At 39.1% G+C, this 19,198-nt stretch overlaps 1 protein-coding gene and 1 long non-coding RNA gene across 2 annotated transcripts; both read left to right on the top strand.

Annotated features, from left to right (window-relative positions):
- Positions 1 to 4,927: 4,927 nt before the first annotated feature.
- On the top strand, positions 4,928 to 11,008 carry atp6ap2 (ATPase H+ transporting accessory protein 2). Its single transcript, XM_012864285.3, has 9 exons — positions 4,928 to 5,060; positions 6,438 to 6,568; positions 6,687 to 6,815; positions 6,897 to 6,992; positions 7,081 to 7,218; positions 7,379 to 7,432; positions 7,523 to 7,672; positions 7,755 to 7,874; positions 10,189 to 11,008. The coding sequence occupies exons 1-9, from the start codon at positions 4,928 to 4,930 to the stop codon at positions 10,381 to 10,383; spliced, it is 1,146 nt and encodes a 381-aa protein (XP_012719739.3). The 3' UTR covers positions 10,384 to 11,008.
- Positions 11,009 to 15,578: 4,570 nt separating this feature from the next.
- LOC105927522 lies at positions 15,579 to 17,579 on the top strand. Its single transcript, XR_001166288.3, has 3 exons — positions 15,579 to 15,724; positions 16,557 to 16,646; positions 16,851 to 17,579. It is a non-coding gene; the product is annotated as an uncharacterized LOC105927522 (long non-coding RNA).
- The last annotated feature ends 1,619 nt before the right edge of the window (positions 17,580 to 19,198 follow it).

Genomic DNA, 19,198 nt, shown 5'->3' with positions numbered 1-19,198 from the left:
TAGGGGCGGGTGAGATATTTATTTTATAAGTTATAGAAAAATATTACTTAGCTGGACAATGAAAGATGAAAAAGGCTTGTAAACTGAAAAATACATAGATAAATTATGAAACCGAATGTCAAATTTTGATCTTCGGATCTGAAAAATTATTAAAAATAGATATAAAATAGAAATAAATGAAACTAAGGTTTTTTTAACAGTTTGAATAGTGAGTTATTTTTTTTTTTTTTTTTTTGTTATTACGTATTCATTTTCTATAATTTAGTTTTATTGTTTTAATTTGTTATTACGTGCTTATGTTTTTGACAGTCAAATCTGTTTGTTTGTTTTTTCATGTTCATTTTACTTTATTTCCACTTTCAAGTTGATTTTTTTATATATATTTCACATTTTTTTGGCCCCGACCTGACAAAGGCTGGAGCGGGGCCTCTGAGGTCAGGGGTGTGAGAACATGATGTGAGGACAGCAAGCCCCATGACCCTTTCTTGGCTCCGTACATAAGGGAAGGTTCCTCTCACTGCTCAAAAGAGCCATGCGTTTTAGGCCCACTGCTCTGTGATATTGCATTTCTGATGCTTGTTGAATAACTCGTTTGTGCTAAACCAGCCCTTGTATTGAATGCTAGCCTCTCCCATCTGTTTTATGAACAATAGCTGTCTGTTTCACCGACACCTGATAGAAGACGACTTTAGGTCCTGAAAACAAAAAACAAACATTTAATAAAGCGAAACTACTCTGGCTGGTTAATGACTGACTGGTCAGCTGTTGGCTAGATGTTTTAAAAATGTCTCTGAAGACACGTGCTATTGCTTAGTAATTAGTAATTACGCCCTCGCTTGGCAGAGATTTGAAAGGAAATGAAACTGTCATAGTAACCAGTAGTAACATGTAGAAACAAACACTGGTTTTGGCTTGCACTGAACGTTTTCAACTCCCCTGAATGTAACGTCCTGTGGTGCATTTGTGTGAGCCAAGAGTGTAGGCCAAAGCCCGTCACAGTGTAAGAAAGCACGTCCTCTGTTTCTCTTTCACATTGTCAATTCTCAGCCCTACATGCCGAATAGGGAACTCCCACATTTCCCCAGAGGGCAGTCTCATCAGGACATTAGTCAGAATTATATTCTTACAAATTAATGCTCACTATGGGTGGAATACGATAGAACAGATTGAAAAATAAAAGCAAACAAAAGTTGTTTGATTTTAATCTGTAACAAATACGCTAGTTTTGAAAACAGACTATTAATTGTTGTATTGGTCATCATAAATACCAATAATCTGGAATCTGCACCCTGGTTGTAATGCAAGAGAAATGAAAGAGTAACATGTACAAGTAAATTCTAAATATACACACATTTTGTGAAGATAACAGTTAAAACTGTTTTGTTTTATGACTAAAATCTGGATTTTAAAACATGTTCTTGGGTTCGGTGATCATTGCTTCCAGGTTTAAAAATTGCAGTTCTGTGAAAAAATCGGCTGCCAAAGTTTGTGACGTTTAGTTTTAGCTGATATGGCCATAGAGTAGAGTTTATATATATATATGTATGTATGTATATATATATATATATATATATATATATATATATATATATATATATATATATATATAGATAGATAGATAGATAGATAGATAGATAGATAGATAGATAGATAGATAGATAGATAGATTTGCATCATAGTGGACATTTACATTTGCTTTTAATGTTCTTCTTCTACTTTTCTATATGAGTTTTTTGGGGTCTCGACAAAGTCCAACTGAACATCACAAGCTATAGGCACAGCAGACTGCTATGAATAAACCAACAGGTTTGTGAGAGAGTCAGTCAAACCAGAATATATTTGCACGTTTTTCTATTGGAGTTGCATCGCAACTTACATTTGTACAAATTTAAAAAAAGAGTCAAGAGTGTATGACACTTGTATTTGCAAATAACATATTAATGAATTTATCAAATTTTTTTTTTTATTGGCGTCCTGTTATGGATTGGCAGCCTGTTGTAACCTGTCTCCAGCCCAATGGCCACAAAGAGAAAGGCACCAGCCCCCCTGCGACCCTGCATGGATAAGCGGGTGTGGAGCATGGAAGAAACAATGTTAGACTTTTAACAAGAAACACAGACAAGTCCTCAAAGATGAAGACGGAGTCTGATGACTGGGAGGAAGATGAGACTATTGTTGCAGAGTTGCTGAGGTAGGTAAAAAGCTCTCTGGGAAATGGAAAGGACAGGGTTCCCCTTGAGATGTTAAAAGCTCTGAACAATGGTGGACTGTGGTGGTGACCTGCCTCCTCATTGTCACATAGAGGACTGGGATAACACCAGTGGAGTGGCAGACCAGGATATTTTAAGAAAGGGTAGTGGCAGACAGTAGCGGTTCTCACATGAGTGGCTCCCTCTGCTGACTGCCGAACAAATAAATGGAAAAAATCTGAATATTCTGGGGCAGGATAAATGCATTCTTGTATCACACAAAGTCGTCTACAAGAGTTGCTCCCTGGTCTCAGCAACAAGTGGGATACATCTATTCAACCCATGAAGCTAACAACTCTCCATTAACAGTCTATGCGTAAAAGCAAAAGAAAAGATGTGTAAGGCAAAACTGATATAAATTTGGTGTTTTTTCTGTTGTGCCTGTAATCCCCCCTCATTATGCCCCCCTGAGCAGCTGCTCATATTAAAAAATGCTACTGGGTACAAAAAGGTGGTGTTTGCACTAACAAGGGATCACATTTCTCAGCAAACCCCAGCTTCAAGAGGAGCAGTGGTGGCTGTGGACAAGAGGGCCGAACCTTCAAATTGGTAAAGAGGGTATTCGGGGGTTTGTCTGTTCATTCAACACATACTCTATGGATCTGGAGAAGGATTTCATGACCACGTCCTTTGAGGTATTAAAGATTAATAGATTCTTTATTGTTACCCAGTGTTACCGTGGTGAAATTTATTTTTTGGGTCTATTAGGGGTTGCTGTGGTAGTATAACCTCCCTTTTATAGGCTATCTAGTTCTTGTATTTCCAAAGAAAGATATGTGTCTGCTTAAATTTCCCTTGCCTTCACTCCAGTTTGTGGTGTTCCTGGACAGGACCTTTAGGCACAGTCTCAGAGAAGGGTGTATTCAGTAACGACAAGGTTCTGTTGTTATTGTAAGCTATGAACATCTTTGTGCACTGGAATGGATCACTGCTGACTTTAGACCTAGGGTTGCCAAACTTTTCAGCTTGTGACCCCCAGAAAAACAGAGCCACAGACTGGTGACCCCCTTTGGCTGGTTGTATTGTTTTTTTCTTTTTTGGTGGTAAATTATAAGCATAAAGTCATAATATTTTGAAAATACACTGGTAAAATTATGAATAAAGTAGCATTTTTAATAAGAACGGCTTGTAAAGTTATACTTTGGTACGGGTTTCAGAAATAGAGAAATACAAACTCTTTGGCACATCAGCATCAAATCATCTTGCCACCCCCATGAGGTGTCTCATGTCTTAGAACTGGTTTAAATCACATAAATTGTTCCATTTTGTTCTTCCTCATGCCAGCAGTTGTGGGGTTGGTTTGTGAATCAATAATTAACAGAAAAATTAATCATAGTAAAAGAGAAAATGTAAACATTTATAAAACTCCCTTGTTCCCATGGTCATTTTTCCAATTGTGTCAGCAATTTTTGTTTGTACTTAAACAAAACACAATCTCAAGCTTTCTATGATCAATATCTGTAAATACGTTTTTGTTCTGAAATATCTAATCATGTCCATCTGTTATTGGGAATCATAAATGGCATGAGCCAATGCATAAAATGATTTGATTAAAATGTATATATTTAATTATTTATTAAAAATTGGAAACACATGTATTAAAAAACTTATCCTTGTACAATACTTGGTTGTTTGAATAATTTATCAAATACGTAATTAAATGTGAATAAACAGACTCCTTTCATGGTCCTCTGGGGTTTGTGTTTTTGTTTACGTTTGTGTTTTTGCTCTAAACCCTTTTGGTTTAGGATCATTGTTGTTTTTCACAGCTTACTATATTCAGTTCATATCTGTGTTGTTCAGTTTTTTTTTTTTTACCTCCCTAAGATTTGGGCTAATCACATAGTAAAGTTTGTGTACTCATTTGTTTTCATAGTCTTGCATGCTTTATTACATGTTTTTTTTTTTAAATCTATATGCTTCACCCATAAAAAGCCAGGGGTTGACGCTAACACTGCTATGGATAAGGTGATTGTTGAACTGTTGAGTTGCTGTGTAGCCTAACCAATCAGATTTTAGAATCTATCGAACAAGCCATACCCTACCTCTCGCCCATTGAATGCTGGAGATGGGCATCAGCCCCCCTCGCGACCCCATGAGGGACAAGCGTGACGGAAAATTGATGGATGGATGGATGGATGGATGGATGGATGGATGGATGGATGGATGTGCTACAGTTCATTATTTCACAATGGAATGTGCCACATAAAACACGAAATAATGCAATACTGAAGTTATTACACAGCCCCATGATTTTAACTCAAAATAAATTTTGGTTTTAGTAAATGGTGGTGAGACATCATTGCACAAATCTTGTTGCATTACCTTATTTGTAGTTTTTTATTTATTTAATTTATTACAGATTTATATATACTATATCTAAATATGTATTTAACATAGTATTTGTTTATTGCACTTGATATATTGGGTATCGCTGTCTCTGCTAATATATATACATCTGAACTCAAATGTGATCTAAATGAACAAATATAAACGGTCTGATCTTACCATAATATAAGTACGTATGAAACGTTAAACGACTCTAGAAAGCCTTGTGAATTTATTTAATTGATGCGCTTTTTGCACATATCGTTCTTATGTTTATGTTGTATGTTAGTTTTGCGACAGCTGGCACTCGCTTGGTCGTTTTCCTGCCACAAACTACAACCTCTCCCATCATGCTTTGTTCCGTGATGACGTCAGGTCAGCTGACCGTTGCTGTTCGTAGCAGAAAGATGTCGGCCACGACCTGCCGAAGGATGAAGGCTGGTTTTACCTTGGCGTTTGTTGTCTGCTGTCTTTCCTCAGCAGGTAGGAAGTGTCCAGCGACAAACATTTATTAGTCACAGTTTTACGAGCCTCCCTGAAATGCTTTCTAACGCCGCGGCCTCCTGGGTGGCTCTCAATATGCGTCTGACGGGTCGCCCATCGGTCCAGGGACGTCGTTAGCGTTTCCATTTTAGCTGATTCTGTGCATTTCAATGTCTGGGTTCATCTGTCAGTGAGAATGAGACTGTGTACAGTAAAGTGAGCCATCAAAAATGCTAATGCTTTAGGCAAACTGTTCATCTCCGGCTTTGAAGAAGCCAAGCTAACAGCTAACTCTTGCTTTTTGCTAATCGTAAATGCTAGCGATGAGGTTGAAAACGTGCCTTTTATTTTTTGTTGAGAATAAAAGGACATTTTTTAAGTGATTTTTCAATAACGTGGTGTCTAGTTTCTTGTGCTAATAATAATTAGCCTGTGCTGTCATGTGACCCTCTGTTCTGAGCTGCTAGTTCCTCTTTAACTTCCAGCTTTGCTGCTGCTCCATGTCACGAGTGCACCTTAATAAAAATGACTCTTTAGTGCAAACTTTCTGGGTTATTTGGAAGGATATCGTGGCTTGGAAAGGTTTTCATTCACGTTTTGACATGTCTCGTTGAAACCACAAGCTTGAATTTGTTTTATATCGTGTTTGTTTTATTTGTGACCGACTGATACAAACGTGTGCCTTATTGTGAAGTGGAAGGATTTGTGGTTTTCACACATAATTTTAAATATGATATATCAAAGTGTAGCATGCATTTGTTCTCAGCCCCTGTTGCGTCTATAGCCCCAAATAAACCACATCCAACTATTTACCTTGATAGATAATTGTATTGTTAAATAACGTCAGCGTGTGTATAATTTAATCTCTTCATAATTACAGCTTTTGTTTGGATGATGAGCACAAACGTAAATGAAAAGGGTCATGGGACATAAATGCTTCTGCAAAGTACAGTAAAACCTAAAGTGGGTGCATTGATTTAAACGCCATTTCTGACCAAGACTTAGGAAATATGCTTTTAGAAACGTTCAAGAAAATGAATTGAGTGTTCTCTCGGGAGTCACTTATTCATGATTTACCTCCTGAAACTTTCTAAAACGTTAATGCTGTTTTCAAAGATGAAGAGAGGTTCTGAAAAGCACATTGCTGAGTCCTTAAGATTTGTGCAGGCAATGCAGTCACAATATTCACAAAGTATAGGAACAATTTTAAATGGTCTATTAAATCTTATTTTGGGAGCTTTGTTGCATATTGGGTTGGGATAATTGTAGGCGTTCTGCTTAGCAAATGCACAACATTATTAGTTTCTGCAAGATCTTCTTTAAAGCAGTCCTGTTTTGCTTTGGTTGACAAGCTCTTCCCTCTCCGTTGCTCCTCAGGTGTCCATGGGGACAGCTTCACAGTCCTTCAGGCTCCGGAGTTTGTGTCGTTCCAGAAGGGCGACTGGCCCGTTTCTGGAGAGAAAGTCCCTGATGTGGTGGCTTTGACTATGGGCTTCTCTGTTCAAGAGGTATCTACTTATTTTTAACAAAGGAAAAATACCAGCTGGGCTTTGTGTTTGTAGACATATCTTGAGATGATGACGGCGGTGGTAGCCTAAAACATGCTGCGTCTTTTTGTTTGCACAGGATCTACAGTGGCCTGGCCTGCAGGCCGGTCCGTTGTTTCAGCGTCCCCGGGCTAATGTGTTGATTGTGGTGAGAGGAGTCGACAGTCTGTCGTTTTCTCAGCCTCTGGCCTCTTACCCCCTGGAAAATGTGAGTCTGACAATCCTTCCTGTAAATAGACTGTAATAAGAACAGGTTTACTCAGTGTGCCGTTGACTTCTCCTCTCCCAGCCTGTACCCTTTACACTGGACGGCGTGGCAGAGACGGTCCACTCTTTGTTTTCCGAGTACACCCCTGTAGTGCTACAACTGGCCCCGAGTGAAGAGGTGAAGACATACACAGAACAGGGAACAGCAAAGACCTGTAAATATGTTAATTTGTTTAGATTATTAACGGCTGTTTTGTCTCTTGCAGCGGCTGTACATGCTTGGCAAGGCCAATGCTGTGTTTGAGGACCTACCGGTCACCTTACAGCAGATCCGTGCTCGCCTGTCCCAGGATGGCTCTGTGCTGACTTCCCTTCCCCTCAACTCCCTTAGCAGAAACTCAGAAGTTAGTCTAATACTCACAGTTCGTGTTACCTTCAGCTGCCCTGCTGAATATTGTAACGATGGACGCAGATTTTATATGAATCGTTTGAATCTGTAAAAGCTTTTGTCTCTATGGTTACAAACAAACCATGTATTTTCAACTCTTTCATTTTGTGTCCTAGGCCGATTTGCTCTTCCTGTCTGAGGTTCAGGTTCTGCATGACATCGCGGCTCTGGTAGGTTCCCACAGATAGCGTGACCACCTCTTTCCCTCTTAGTAATGAAATTGTTTAGTCAGCTCTGAATCGGCTCTTCCCCTCCTGTAGCTCCAGAGGCACAGACACTTAGCCAAGGACTTCTCCCCTGACCTGTACTCTCTGGAGCTGTCTGGCCTGGAGGAGCTAAGTCGCCTTTATGGCAAAGACTCTCCTCAGTACCGCGACGCCACAGCCATTCTCGCCTCCGTCCTCCAGAAGGTAGGGGGGGGAGATCTGAGGAAGTAAAACAACATTCTTTAATTTACTTGAGTTTTAACCGTGTCCTTGCTTGTTGATACAGTTTGGAGAGGACATGTTTCGGCTCTATGGCAACAGGGCTGTGGTGGAGGTTGTCACCGTGAAGACCTTTGAAGCCCCTTTGACCAGAAAGTCCCGTTCAATCCTGGAATCCAAACAGATTGTAAGTCTGAAAGGAGCCACTCTTTCACCTTCAATAAACTGGATATCGCCTTGTGTTATCAGAGAGATTCTGCAGAAGTTCAGTTATTTAATGGGGGAAAAAAAAGGAGTTGAACCGTTTATACCAAAAAAGTACATCAGCGTCAGGAATTAAATAAAATTAAAATACATAGTCGATATGTTTTCCCAATAGTATTGGGGAATTTATGGCATGTTTTTATGGATGTTAATATGGCTTTATATTATTGGTTAGCACTAAACTAAAGTGAAATTTAAACTTTAACATTAAACAGAGGTTCTTAAAATCAGTAATCCCCAATCTTTTTTTTTTTTTTTTTTGCGCCACAAACCCATTAATGTCAGACAATATTTTTACTGACCGGCCTTTAAAGTGTGGGGAATAAATGAAATTAAATGACCGGTATAAAAACAGTGTTTTTTTTCTAAATGTAATGTAATATTCACAAATATGAAGTGCATGAAAAATACATCTCACCATAACAGACAACCGGTGGAGACGATACCCAAAGTGTGTTGCTTGTGTTCTGTCCACTCTGTAATTTAACACGTTCGCATTGCAACAATGCTGCAGTCGTTGCACAGCCTCTGCAAGAAATTCATGGCAGATGTTTTCAGTAGCGGCAGAGTCAGTTCTTCGCCACAGCAAAAGGCTTCTTAGGCTTAGCAAAATGATCACCAATTATGACGCTATTAGTGCATTTTAAAACGTGATTGAGACATGCGTCTTTACAGGCGTCAAGTGTGAGTCATAGACAGATATAAAAGACTTCAATGATCTCATTTTTGGACCATAAAAAATCTTCAAAAACCCAGATTTTTTATACCTTGCCTTAAATTGCAGTTAGTTATGTCTTCATTTTGTATGCCATAATTGGGTTGTTACTCTCTGACAGCACAACAATGCCTGGACATTCAGACTGGAAAGATTTGAGCTGTTCTTTAATGGCTGGAGAATAAAAATGAAAACGTGTTGCTTTGCTATTATGAATATTTCCATTGTCGTGGGAAATAATATTTAGCAATGTTTGTCTTGAAAATGCGTTTTTCGGTAGTTGGCTAAAACGTGTCATCAGTACCCATTAGAAACTAAACGCATTGGTTGATGGTGATGCATTCAGAAAATATGCTTCTTTTAATAGAAATGATTATAACTCAAACCACCGGTGCCTCGGCACCAGCCAGGGCTCAGTGATCCTTCTCAGCATAGGTCTGTTTATTTAACATCAGGCTTTTTAGGGGGAAAAAAGAAAAATACCCAGTGAAAATTTACGGAAGTCTGCTGCTTCTCCAGGGTTTGTCGACCTCAAAAAGGTATTGTAGTTGGCTAAATACAGATCTAAAGATGTCACATCCCAGAGCTAAAAAAAAGATAAATAAAATGTTAAATAAAACGTTGTCAAGTTGCATTATTAGATGTTTTACTGATTAGTCATTAAGTTACACAGTTAACTCTTACAGTATTTTTCATGAATCATTAATCTTTCATAAATGTTGCGTTTTTATTCTATGAGTCTTAAAAAGGTCTCGGGGAGTGTCTTCACTGAAGCTTGCAGAAGCCCTGCAATTATTACGTTATTTTCCAGCCAGCATGAAAGCTACCTACTGGTCAAAACTAGGCTTAATTATTCTACTCTTCTTGATTTAAAACACAATAAATGGTTTGTGAAGCTTTTATTTGAGGAAATAAAGCAAGAAATGAATGACTAATTTCCCTAAAATATTCATAACCTCAGCATATCATGTCTTTTGAGCTGCATGTGTAATTACTTTTGGAGATTACCTAATCTCCAAAGCTCTTCATGTACATCATAGGCAAAATATAAAGGAACTATCATCTGCTGTGGCATTTTGTGAAATTCTAATGTTCTATAGAGCTGATGGGTTAATATGTAAGCAGCTTTTATTGCCAATAAGATGCATCATTATCTTTTAGGGAGTGGCCAGAAGGAAGGGCTTGTTTTGGTTAACTGAGATAGTAAACATGGGGAATCCACAGGATGGTCTACATCCAATCAGGATTAACCTGCTCTGACAGCCTTAATTGCAATAATGTTTGTATTTCTAACAGGGATTACTGAATAGTAATCTAAATGTATAACAATGTGTTTTGATTGTTTGCACTGATCCCCATCAATGCTGCAGTTTGAACAGAAACTGATCATTGTGATCTTTATGAGGATTTGTAGCAGGACTGTTTATATTTTTTAGGTCGCTCTACCTAGTAACTGCCATCAGATAAATCTATTTATGTCCGTTCTGTGTTGCACTGTTTTGACTGGGCTCAATATTTTCAGAGTAACCCGGGCAGCCCTTACAACCTGGCTTATAAGTACAACTTTCAGTACGCTGTGATCTTCAACATCGTGCTCTGGCTGATGATCGCTCTCGCCCTCGCTGTCATCGTCATCTCTTACAACCTGTGGAACATGGACCCAGGATATGACAGCATCATCTACAGGATGACCAATCAGAAGATCAGGGTGGACTAAGTTCAGCCGTCACCATCCCTACTGCATCCTTAGAGTTCTTTAGTGAATGTTTGTGTGATGTCTTGTGTAGTGAAAAAAAAGCAAGTATCTGTGACAGTTTGATTAGAGGAAGAGCGCCACACTGGATTATCTTTGTTTACGGCACTGATATCGTGAAATGTTAACGTTAAATAATAACAGATTAAATTAGTGACTCTTTAGCTGGTCTGGATGTTATCCCCTGGAGTTTACTCTGAATAAATGTTGCCTTCCTCCTTTCAGCTTCACAGCTCAAATCATTCCTTCCTTTAACTTCTAACATTTTTCTCCCTGATGATCGCAAGTGTTTTTTTGTTTTTTTATTGTAAAAAATGTATGTTAAGAAATTAGGGTTTCTGTATTTTTGCTGTATGAAACTGTTAAAGGTTTAAGTTAAAGAAAAGTTGATGTGTGTGTGTGTATATATTGAAAATACAAATATATGAGAATCTATGTTGTTATCGTTTTGCTGTTTTCCTCCTCAAATAACAGGTATTTGTTGGACTATGTAAAAACCGGGCCCTGATGTTTGCCATTAAAATTGAAATGGTATAAAAGAAGCTCTGTAAACTGCAATAAATGCTTAATAATAAATTATTACATGTATCACCCTGATGTGAACTTATTGTGGCACACAATCCTATGATGTAAATAAAAACAATTTGCATCAGTATTTAATTCTTATTATAGACACATTAGCAATTACCCCAAGTTGGGTGATAGCAAAATATTTTGAGAAAGATTTTATGTTTTATTTCTTACTAGCTAATGTCTACAGAAAAATTAAGGTCAATGTCAGCATATTAGCATTGAATTTAAGCTTTTTTTTTCTTATTTGGTGACTGTTTTACAGCTAGTGAAAGCCCCAAATTAAGTTTCTCAGAAATTTAAAATACAACGTAAGACAAAAAGGATGTTTAATACAGAAATGTCAGCCTACTGTAAAATGTATCCATGTACTACTCAATTTACATGAGTAACCGCAGCGTGGGTGTGGCATAAACGGCTCTACTGAGGTGTTAAGAGAGTCCAGGAGGCTTTATTAGAGGCTTTTAGCTCATCTGGTCTCTCATCTTCCCCCTTGACAATACCTCACATTTTCAGTGGAATTTAGGTCAGATGAATTTGCTGATCCATTTAGCAGTAAATGAGGTATTGGTACATTTGACAGTGTGGATATCTGCCAAATCCTTGTAAAAAGGGAAATTAACATTTACATAAGGCTTGGCAAGTTGGCAGCCCTGATTTGACTGCACTGACTTTGATCTTATAAAGAAAAACCAGTAGATCAACACGTACAAACCATCTGGCGGTGAAAACATTCCCCCGGAACTCAAGCAACTTGGATGATGTGTCTCTCCTTTCTTCCTCCGGATCTCTGGGACTTTGACTGCCAAATGAAATGCAAAATGTACTTTAATCTGAAATGAGGACTTTGGACCACTGAGCAAGTCAGCCCCTTCCCTCCTCTTGTCAGGTAAGTCACCTTTGAAATCCTCATTAGTTCAGCGCAGTGGCGCCTGATTCATTTTTAAGGTGGGTCCCAGGAGGATGTTTCATCAACTTGCACTCTGTTAGTAGGCCCCTTTACGCACATGCGCATTCTTGTCACACAGTAATGTTCACGTGTAGCCTTTTAATCATCAAAAAAAGTCAAAAGTTTTGACCATTTTAAAATGGAAATCGTGTAACAAACTGCAGAGCTCACGAATATGAAGGAGCTCATTTTTTTCAACAGAAAGGAGTGGAAAGGTATTTCTCTGTGTTCATCAGCGATATAGTGTGTTATTAATAAATCGCTCCTCTGAACGTCGCTCTCTCGTCGTCGCTGTCCACACATCTGCGGTGCTGAAAATGCGCTGTCGCTTGTCATTGTTATCCGGGTAATTTATTCAGAATGATGATCATTAGTAAAAGCAACTGATATATCACTACTGACCACGACAAAAGTAACTAATGTACACAGGTGAAAGGACACAGTTTGGTGCTGCGGTGCAGAAACCAACTTGCGCGGTCTTCTAACACGGAAGATGGTGAGTAATGAAAAACGATTCAGTGGCGCCCGCAGCTGTACGGCTGCCTACCCTACCTGGTTTTGCTTTAATTAGAAACAAAAAACAAGGTCTTAGCATAGTTATTGGACTTTTTATTGATTTTCCTCCTTTCTTATAGCCAAAATTATGAAGAAACTAAAATTAGTCTTGTAGCCAGGGCATTCTTTCCCGGCTACAGTCGCACCCTCCCTCTTGCCCATATGGACGCTGGGATCGCGCGCAGCTGGGGGTTAATGAGAAAGGTAATCAGCCTTTCCAGTTAAAAGGGGGCAAATAGGTGAGGAAAGCACATTCGAGGCTGAGGATTCCTGTAAAGGCAACTCATTTATAGAGAAGCACAAAGAACCGTGGACTGGTTTTCACCCTAGAGGCTGACCTGCTACTGTTTCAGTCGTGGTTTTAGTTCTGTTTTTACTACTGTTTCTTTTGCTGTTTGGGCGAGTGGTGGCCTAGTGGTTAGAGCACAGAGCTTCGGTCCCAAGAGGTTCTGAGTTCAACTCCCACAAGCTGCCATTCTGGGTCCCTGAGCAAGACCCTTAACCCCCGACTGCTCCCCAGGCGCCGCACAGTGGCAGCCCACTGCTCCCCAAGGGGATGGGTTAAGATGCAGAAGTGAATTTCTCCATTGTGAGATCTTTAAAGTTCAATTATTATTATTAATTACTGTTCCAAGACGGTTCCAGTTTGTTCGTTTTTGTTTTTTTCTTTTAGTGTTAGTAAAAGCAGGGGAGAATTTGTATCCGTCTGCTGTCCGGTCTGGTTTCAACCCACCTGAGGACCTATGCTGTCCCTGGATCCTGCGCTGGTTTTATTCAGATTAGGTTAAGGGGACTAGTGGGAGGATAGTTTGTTTTCTTTTGTGATGTATGCACTAGGGTTTCTGGAGTGAGTATGTTTTTGTTGGGGGACACTAAGGTGTATTCAGTGTTTGCTGTTATTTGCGGTTATTTTGGTTGTATAATAAAATACATTGCTTTCTGTTTCTTGACATCTGTACATTTAATAAACTAGTATATATTTAATTGGAATCAGGGCCTCTAGTCCTTGCAACCTCTTTGACCTGGTACAAGGAGGGTTTAAAGTCTAGAAACCGTACCTGAGGTCACAGTCTTTTGTGGCATAACCTATATACGTCCTTGGTGAGTTTACTTTTCTTTATCTGCCGGCTGACGCTTTTTCCATTAGCTTACTGTGACTGTGCAGTGAAACTAACAACAATAATAATAAAAAAATACTTTCTAGCTGTCAAATCTGGTTGAAACGCGTGCCGAAAAGAGTAAATAAATAAAATGTCGCTTAATTTCCTCTCCTGACAGACAGCGCGCGGACCTGGGAATTGCAGTCCTTCTCACCAGCGTCACACAGACTGGATCACGCGAAGCAGGGTTAGGAGTTAACCTGTGTGTGAAGGGTTAAGACTTTTCTCTCTTTAATTATTGTAGTTTGTTGGAAAGCTATGTAGGCATGTCTCTATGTTTGTTTGTGAGAGCGTGTGTCACGACGTGCGCACTGGGCCGCCGTGCGGATCGGTGCGCTGTTTCTGTGCGCCACGCACATCGCACCAATGTGGCATGCTTGTCTGGTTGAGGACCTGACCTGCAGGTTTGTGATACAATTTTGCTGATTTTGCTGTTTTTGTGCGCCTAGCGCATCATGTCGGAAAAGTAGTGTTGTTGTGGGTCAGGTGCGGTGACGGTTTGTGCGCCGCAATGTAAATATAATCCTGCATATGCCCCAAATTCAAGTAAAATGGTTAACAACAAAGTTTACTTTACCGGAAAAAAACAAACAAACAAGGAAAGTAGCTCAAGCGTTTATTCATTGCAATCACTGATTTCCTATTAATCTTTGAGTGGTTAACAAGCACCGAGTCTCTGACGTCACTCCAGCACGCAGGGTTCATGTGGCTGGTAGATGTGGAGCAACCGGAAGGGGGGAGATCAAACGTTGGCAAGCTTGCAACGCAGCGAGCAAACCCCATGTGCAAAAGTAAGCATGTGGCCTATTAATTGGTGTAGGAAGTGACTTATGAAGTTGTGAACTATTACCAAGTCCAAATCTCCTCCGAATGTTCTCCCTTCTTTCCGTCTCTGGCAGAGCCTAGCTGCAGTGAACGTTGTTCAGCTCCAGGCTGTCAGTCAGGCGTTTGTGGATGTGAAAAGCTGATTAAGATGCTGTCTGTGACCAGGAGGGAGCTTTGTGGTCGACGGAGGCTGTAGCGTTTGACATGAGTACCGTCCACTGACACATGACCCGGTAGAACGATGATTTAAAAAAGGGTGTTTGCCTTTGTAAATCGTATTTGGCAGCTGAAATGTTATCTTATTAAACTTAGAAAGATACAAAATAAAGTGATTTTTTTCTTCTGCTTTGTTGTAATATTGCTGAACAGTTTTTGCTAAACTTCTGCTGACAAATCAGCCGTTTTGTTTTATTTTTATACAAATAATGTCTTTCATAAAAGAAAATGTCAAATAGCAGAGGTTCTACATTAAAAACAGTTTCGTGTGTCCTGGGTTTCTGGGGAGATTATGTGACGTCCTTTTCTCACTGATATTGCATTCAGAAAATGAAACGATAACCTTGCCAGGCTGCCATATTATTTTGCTTCTATTATTTTAGAGAAGTTAACTCGAACAGAGAAGGTCGTCGCTATTCTTTTCATCTGCACCATTGGCCCCCTTGCCACCCCTATTCCGGCGCCAGTGGTACAGTGACACGAGGACTTCGACAGTTGTAATGATATTAATCATCAACATTTGTAGACATGAACAAACATCTTTCTGTGTGAAGCGATTAGAATGACGTACAACAATTGAGTAAATATATATTTTCATGCTATCCTTGTTTATTGAAATGTACCACGCAAATAAAATTATGTGAAGATGCTGTTAGAATTGTGTAACAGTTTATATGACTTCCCCACAGAGTCCAAGGCGCAACAATCCCGATTATGTATCCTTGTATTACAAGTGTGTCTCTTTAAATAGCATCATTGTCTCTTACGTTGCGTAACGGCGCAGCCAATCACAATTACGTTAGGATTCCGTAAGCCCCGCCTCTACCATGATCCTCGGTCTGTGATTGGTTGGATTGGTTGTTTGTGCTTTAACGTTCTAGTATTTATGTTGAGACGTCCAGGAAGACGAGATTAGAAAACAGCTGTGTCGAAGAAAAGGGAAACAAGCCGAACCAGTGCGACTCAACACAGGTTGATCGAAACCACAACCTAAAACAGCTCAGCCCAATGGTGTGACTGCTGATAAAAGGTAATACTTGCTTACTTATTCGTATATACATTGTATAATAACCATGGCCGGTCGATAGGTAATAGCTTCTTTTGTTTATTTATTTTTTCCTGTAAAATCACCCAGATTTACCTTTTAGACCCCCCCCCCCCACCCCCCTTTTTTTTATTAATTAAAGTATGGATCAGTTCTGAATCTCATGTATGTAATCTGGCTAAGCTTTATAAAGTGAAATGAGGTGTGAGGATTTTTTCGTAAGTGCCATTTCCTTACACAGATACTGAAACAAGGAAGTGTTCTTCAGGTCAGTCGGCTCCCAGATCTTATTATTTTGCTGCTCCCAGTTCGGTCCTCTGCCCATTTTAAGCCTGATCTGCGCCGTCTAATCGCATTTTATTTCAGCCGTATTAAAGGCTTGGTTTAAATGGCTTGTTTACAAACAGATCAACTATAAAAGTTCCGCTTTAATCTGACAGGGTTTTATTTTTTATCAGCGATTATGGAGTTCAGATATGGAATGACTCAGCTTTATTCATCCCATCTTGAACAATGCCAGTACACAGTGTCTTCCTGTTGCTCATGGAGGCTAACTTGTTTACTCGTGTAAGGCATACAGGAATTTGTAACGAAAAATAAAATGTGACTTAACTCAGCGGATTTGAATTCATATGAGGTGAAGACTATTGATGAAAAAACAGGGTAAATAACATTAAAATATATGTAGCACAGCTACAATATGAGCAAAATATTTTAAAAGTTATTATTGAAAGCGTTTTTTGTCGTCATGTTTATTGTAGATTCATTATAAAAAATAAAAAAAAATACTTAAAACATTGTGCATCTTTTGTCTTAGCTTGCGCCTACGTGGTGAGGAAGATCCGGGCTTCTGCCTCTGACGAAGAGCGAGAGGAGAAACCCATCCGTACACCATGTAGTGCAAAAGGTAGGAAACTGACAACAAATCGGACTTCTTTAAACACCCCTTTCCTCCGAAGAACATAGCCATTTGGTTAATCCTAATCTTAACCCTTGTTTAACATCCCTGACGAGATCTGTGGGGTTCCTACAGCATGTCTTTGATTCAAGGAGACATTTTTTTTCCTCCCTCGTGTATTTTACTCTCATCTTGCATATCTTTGTGTTGTAGCTCAAAAAAAATCGGAGCGAAAGTCGATGGAATCTTCCTCGATGGCAGCCCTGAACCCGGGCCGCGATGAAGGTTTCCACGGAGCAGCAGCAGCAGCAGCAGGGACGTCCTCTGGGGCCGCAGTGGAGAACTGTGGCTCCTGACGTTAAAGAACTGGGTGGACGCTGGGACTGTGGCCGACTCATTCTGAAAACATCCTTTATGTATTATTATTACAGATAACAACATAGACAAAACGATATCGGTTTTGACAAAATCTTCAAACCAAGTACTAAACTTCCTTAATTTGAATACTTTCCAGTGGTCGACACAGTTTCCAGTGTCTAGCTCAGTTCCATAAGATGGCCTTTTTTCACAGCAAACATTTTGAAATCAAGTGCAACATTCATGTACTGCAGCGTTTGAAGGCTGGCTCACCAACCTCTGCACCAGAGGCTGAGCAGACCTGATGTTTCTGCTGTTACATCAATAACTATAATGATGTTAAAAGCACTGTTTGGGAAAATCTTACCAGTATAATATATTCATGTCAGGTAAAGCAATATGCACATCATTGAATACATTAAAAAACTGTAATTGAACTGATTTTAAATTATACATTTGCAGATGTGTTTATTTAAAAAAAATTGGTTACAAGATTATATTTGGAACTTTATTGTCATGCGTTGTATTATGCAGTTAAATTTTTTACAGCTGATCTTCCAAATAAAATATAATATAATAATATAATATCTGTTTTCTGTGATTGTTGGGTGTTTACCACCATGTTAGTACGTAAATCCCCCCCACAGCTGGAGAAGAAAAGCATTTCTAAAGATGAGATGATCAAAAACATTGAGCAACATGCTTCATGCTACTGTAGATCAAACCATGACAACATTACCTGGTAATAACATAGGTGTGATTAAAAAGCATGGCTAACAGCCAACCCCACTCAGATCAGAAAAAACTTAGATGTAAAAAATAAAAACATTTTGAAAATCCTAAGGTTTAATTTTAATATAAATATGAGTAGTCTGTTAATTTCTTGCTTTAATAAATCTACCTAGTTTCAAGAGAACTGCGTATATACTTATTTACAAGTGTATGTTTGTGGTCTTAATCATTTCCGTCTTGCCTCTCTGTGGCTTGCTTGTTTTGAAACCCTTTGACGTGTGCAAAGCACGTTAAAGTGTGCACAAAATCTCCAATACTCATGTTGGGGTGATATACTAAAACAAAAACTTATAAGAGAATTTCTCAGTATTTTTATGCTGTTGCCATATCCAGTGCAAAAGAAAAACAGTCGTACCCCTTGAACTTTTTCCACATTGTAAAGTAGAAGGATAATAATGCATGGTTTTCAAAAATGTTTTACAAATTAAAGTGTGGTAAACATTTGTATTTATTCCCCTTTATTCAGCTATACCCCCTGAGCAAAAACAATGAAATTTTGCTTGGACACCGGCACATAATGCACATAGATTACACATAAATTAGACATGTACACAGACACAACAAGACATGTTGTTTTCACTTTTTTCTTTTATTGCATCAACAACACTTCCCGAGAAACTTAAAGTGTTCAAATAGTCCTTAGCATTTGATAAGATTCGTGTTTGAGTCAAAAAGACAGCAGTCCCTTTACAGGTGATGTAGATTACTGTGCAATTGCATGAGTGTGTCAGACAAAGGCTCACTGAGAAGTTAATAAGTGTACAAATAGTTATCAAAATTGAAATGTTAAAATCTTCAAGTTAATTGATACTCGAGACAAAAGGGTCAGTCACAGTCAGTTTAAAAGTCAATGTAAAATACTATGCAATTAATTATAATCTTCAAGTTACAGAACTGTGCAATATGCATTGATGTGCAGACGAACACTCCTTGAAAAGCTAAAAGTGTGCGAATGGATATTAACACGTAAGAGAAAGAATAAATAATTCTCATCGGATCAAGAGCCTGTGGAGTGGCGCAGCGGTTAGCGCACTCAACTCCAACCTGTGGTCTTTGCCACATGTCTCTCCACCTCTCTCATACCCCCTTTCCTGTCAGCCCACTATATGAAAGACAAGCCACTAGTGCTGAAAAACCTAAAAAAAAACAAAAAACTGTGCAGCCAGCAGTACGTTCGTACTTAGGCTTCAGAACTGCTGAAGTGCTGAAGCCTCAAATGGATTCTGTACCACATTCACATATTGCACATTTGCACATATGCCATCAGACTGTTGAACGACTCTGAACTGCTGAAGCCACAAATGGACTCTGTACCACATTCGTATATTGCACGGTTCTAATAATACTCACCTGTACACTGTGAATCGCACACTGTCTATTTCCCCTGCATTGTTTACATTGTTAACATTTCA

The sequence above is a fragment of the Fundulus heteroclitus genome, chromosome 7, assembly GCF_011125445.2.
Source record: "Fundulus heteroclitus isolate FHET01 chromosome 7, MU-UCD_Fhet_4.1, whole genome shotgun sequence".
Classification (NCBI taxonomy): domain Eukaryota; kingdom Metazoa; phylum Chordata; class Actinopteri; order Cyprinodontiformes; family Fundulidae; genus Fundulus; species Fundulus heteroclitus.
Note: the sequence above shows the minus strand (reverse complement) of the source record. Positions and strands in the feature narration are given on the sequence as shown.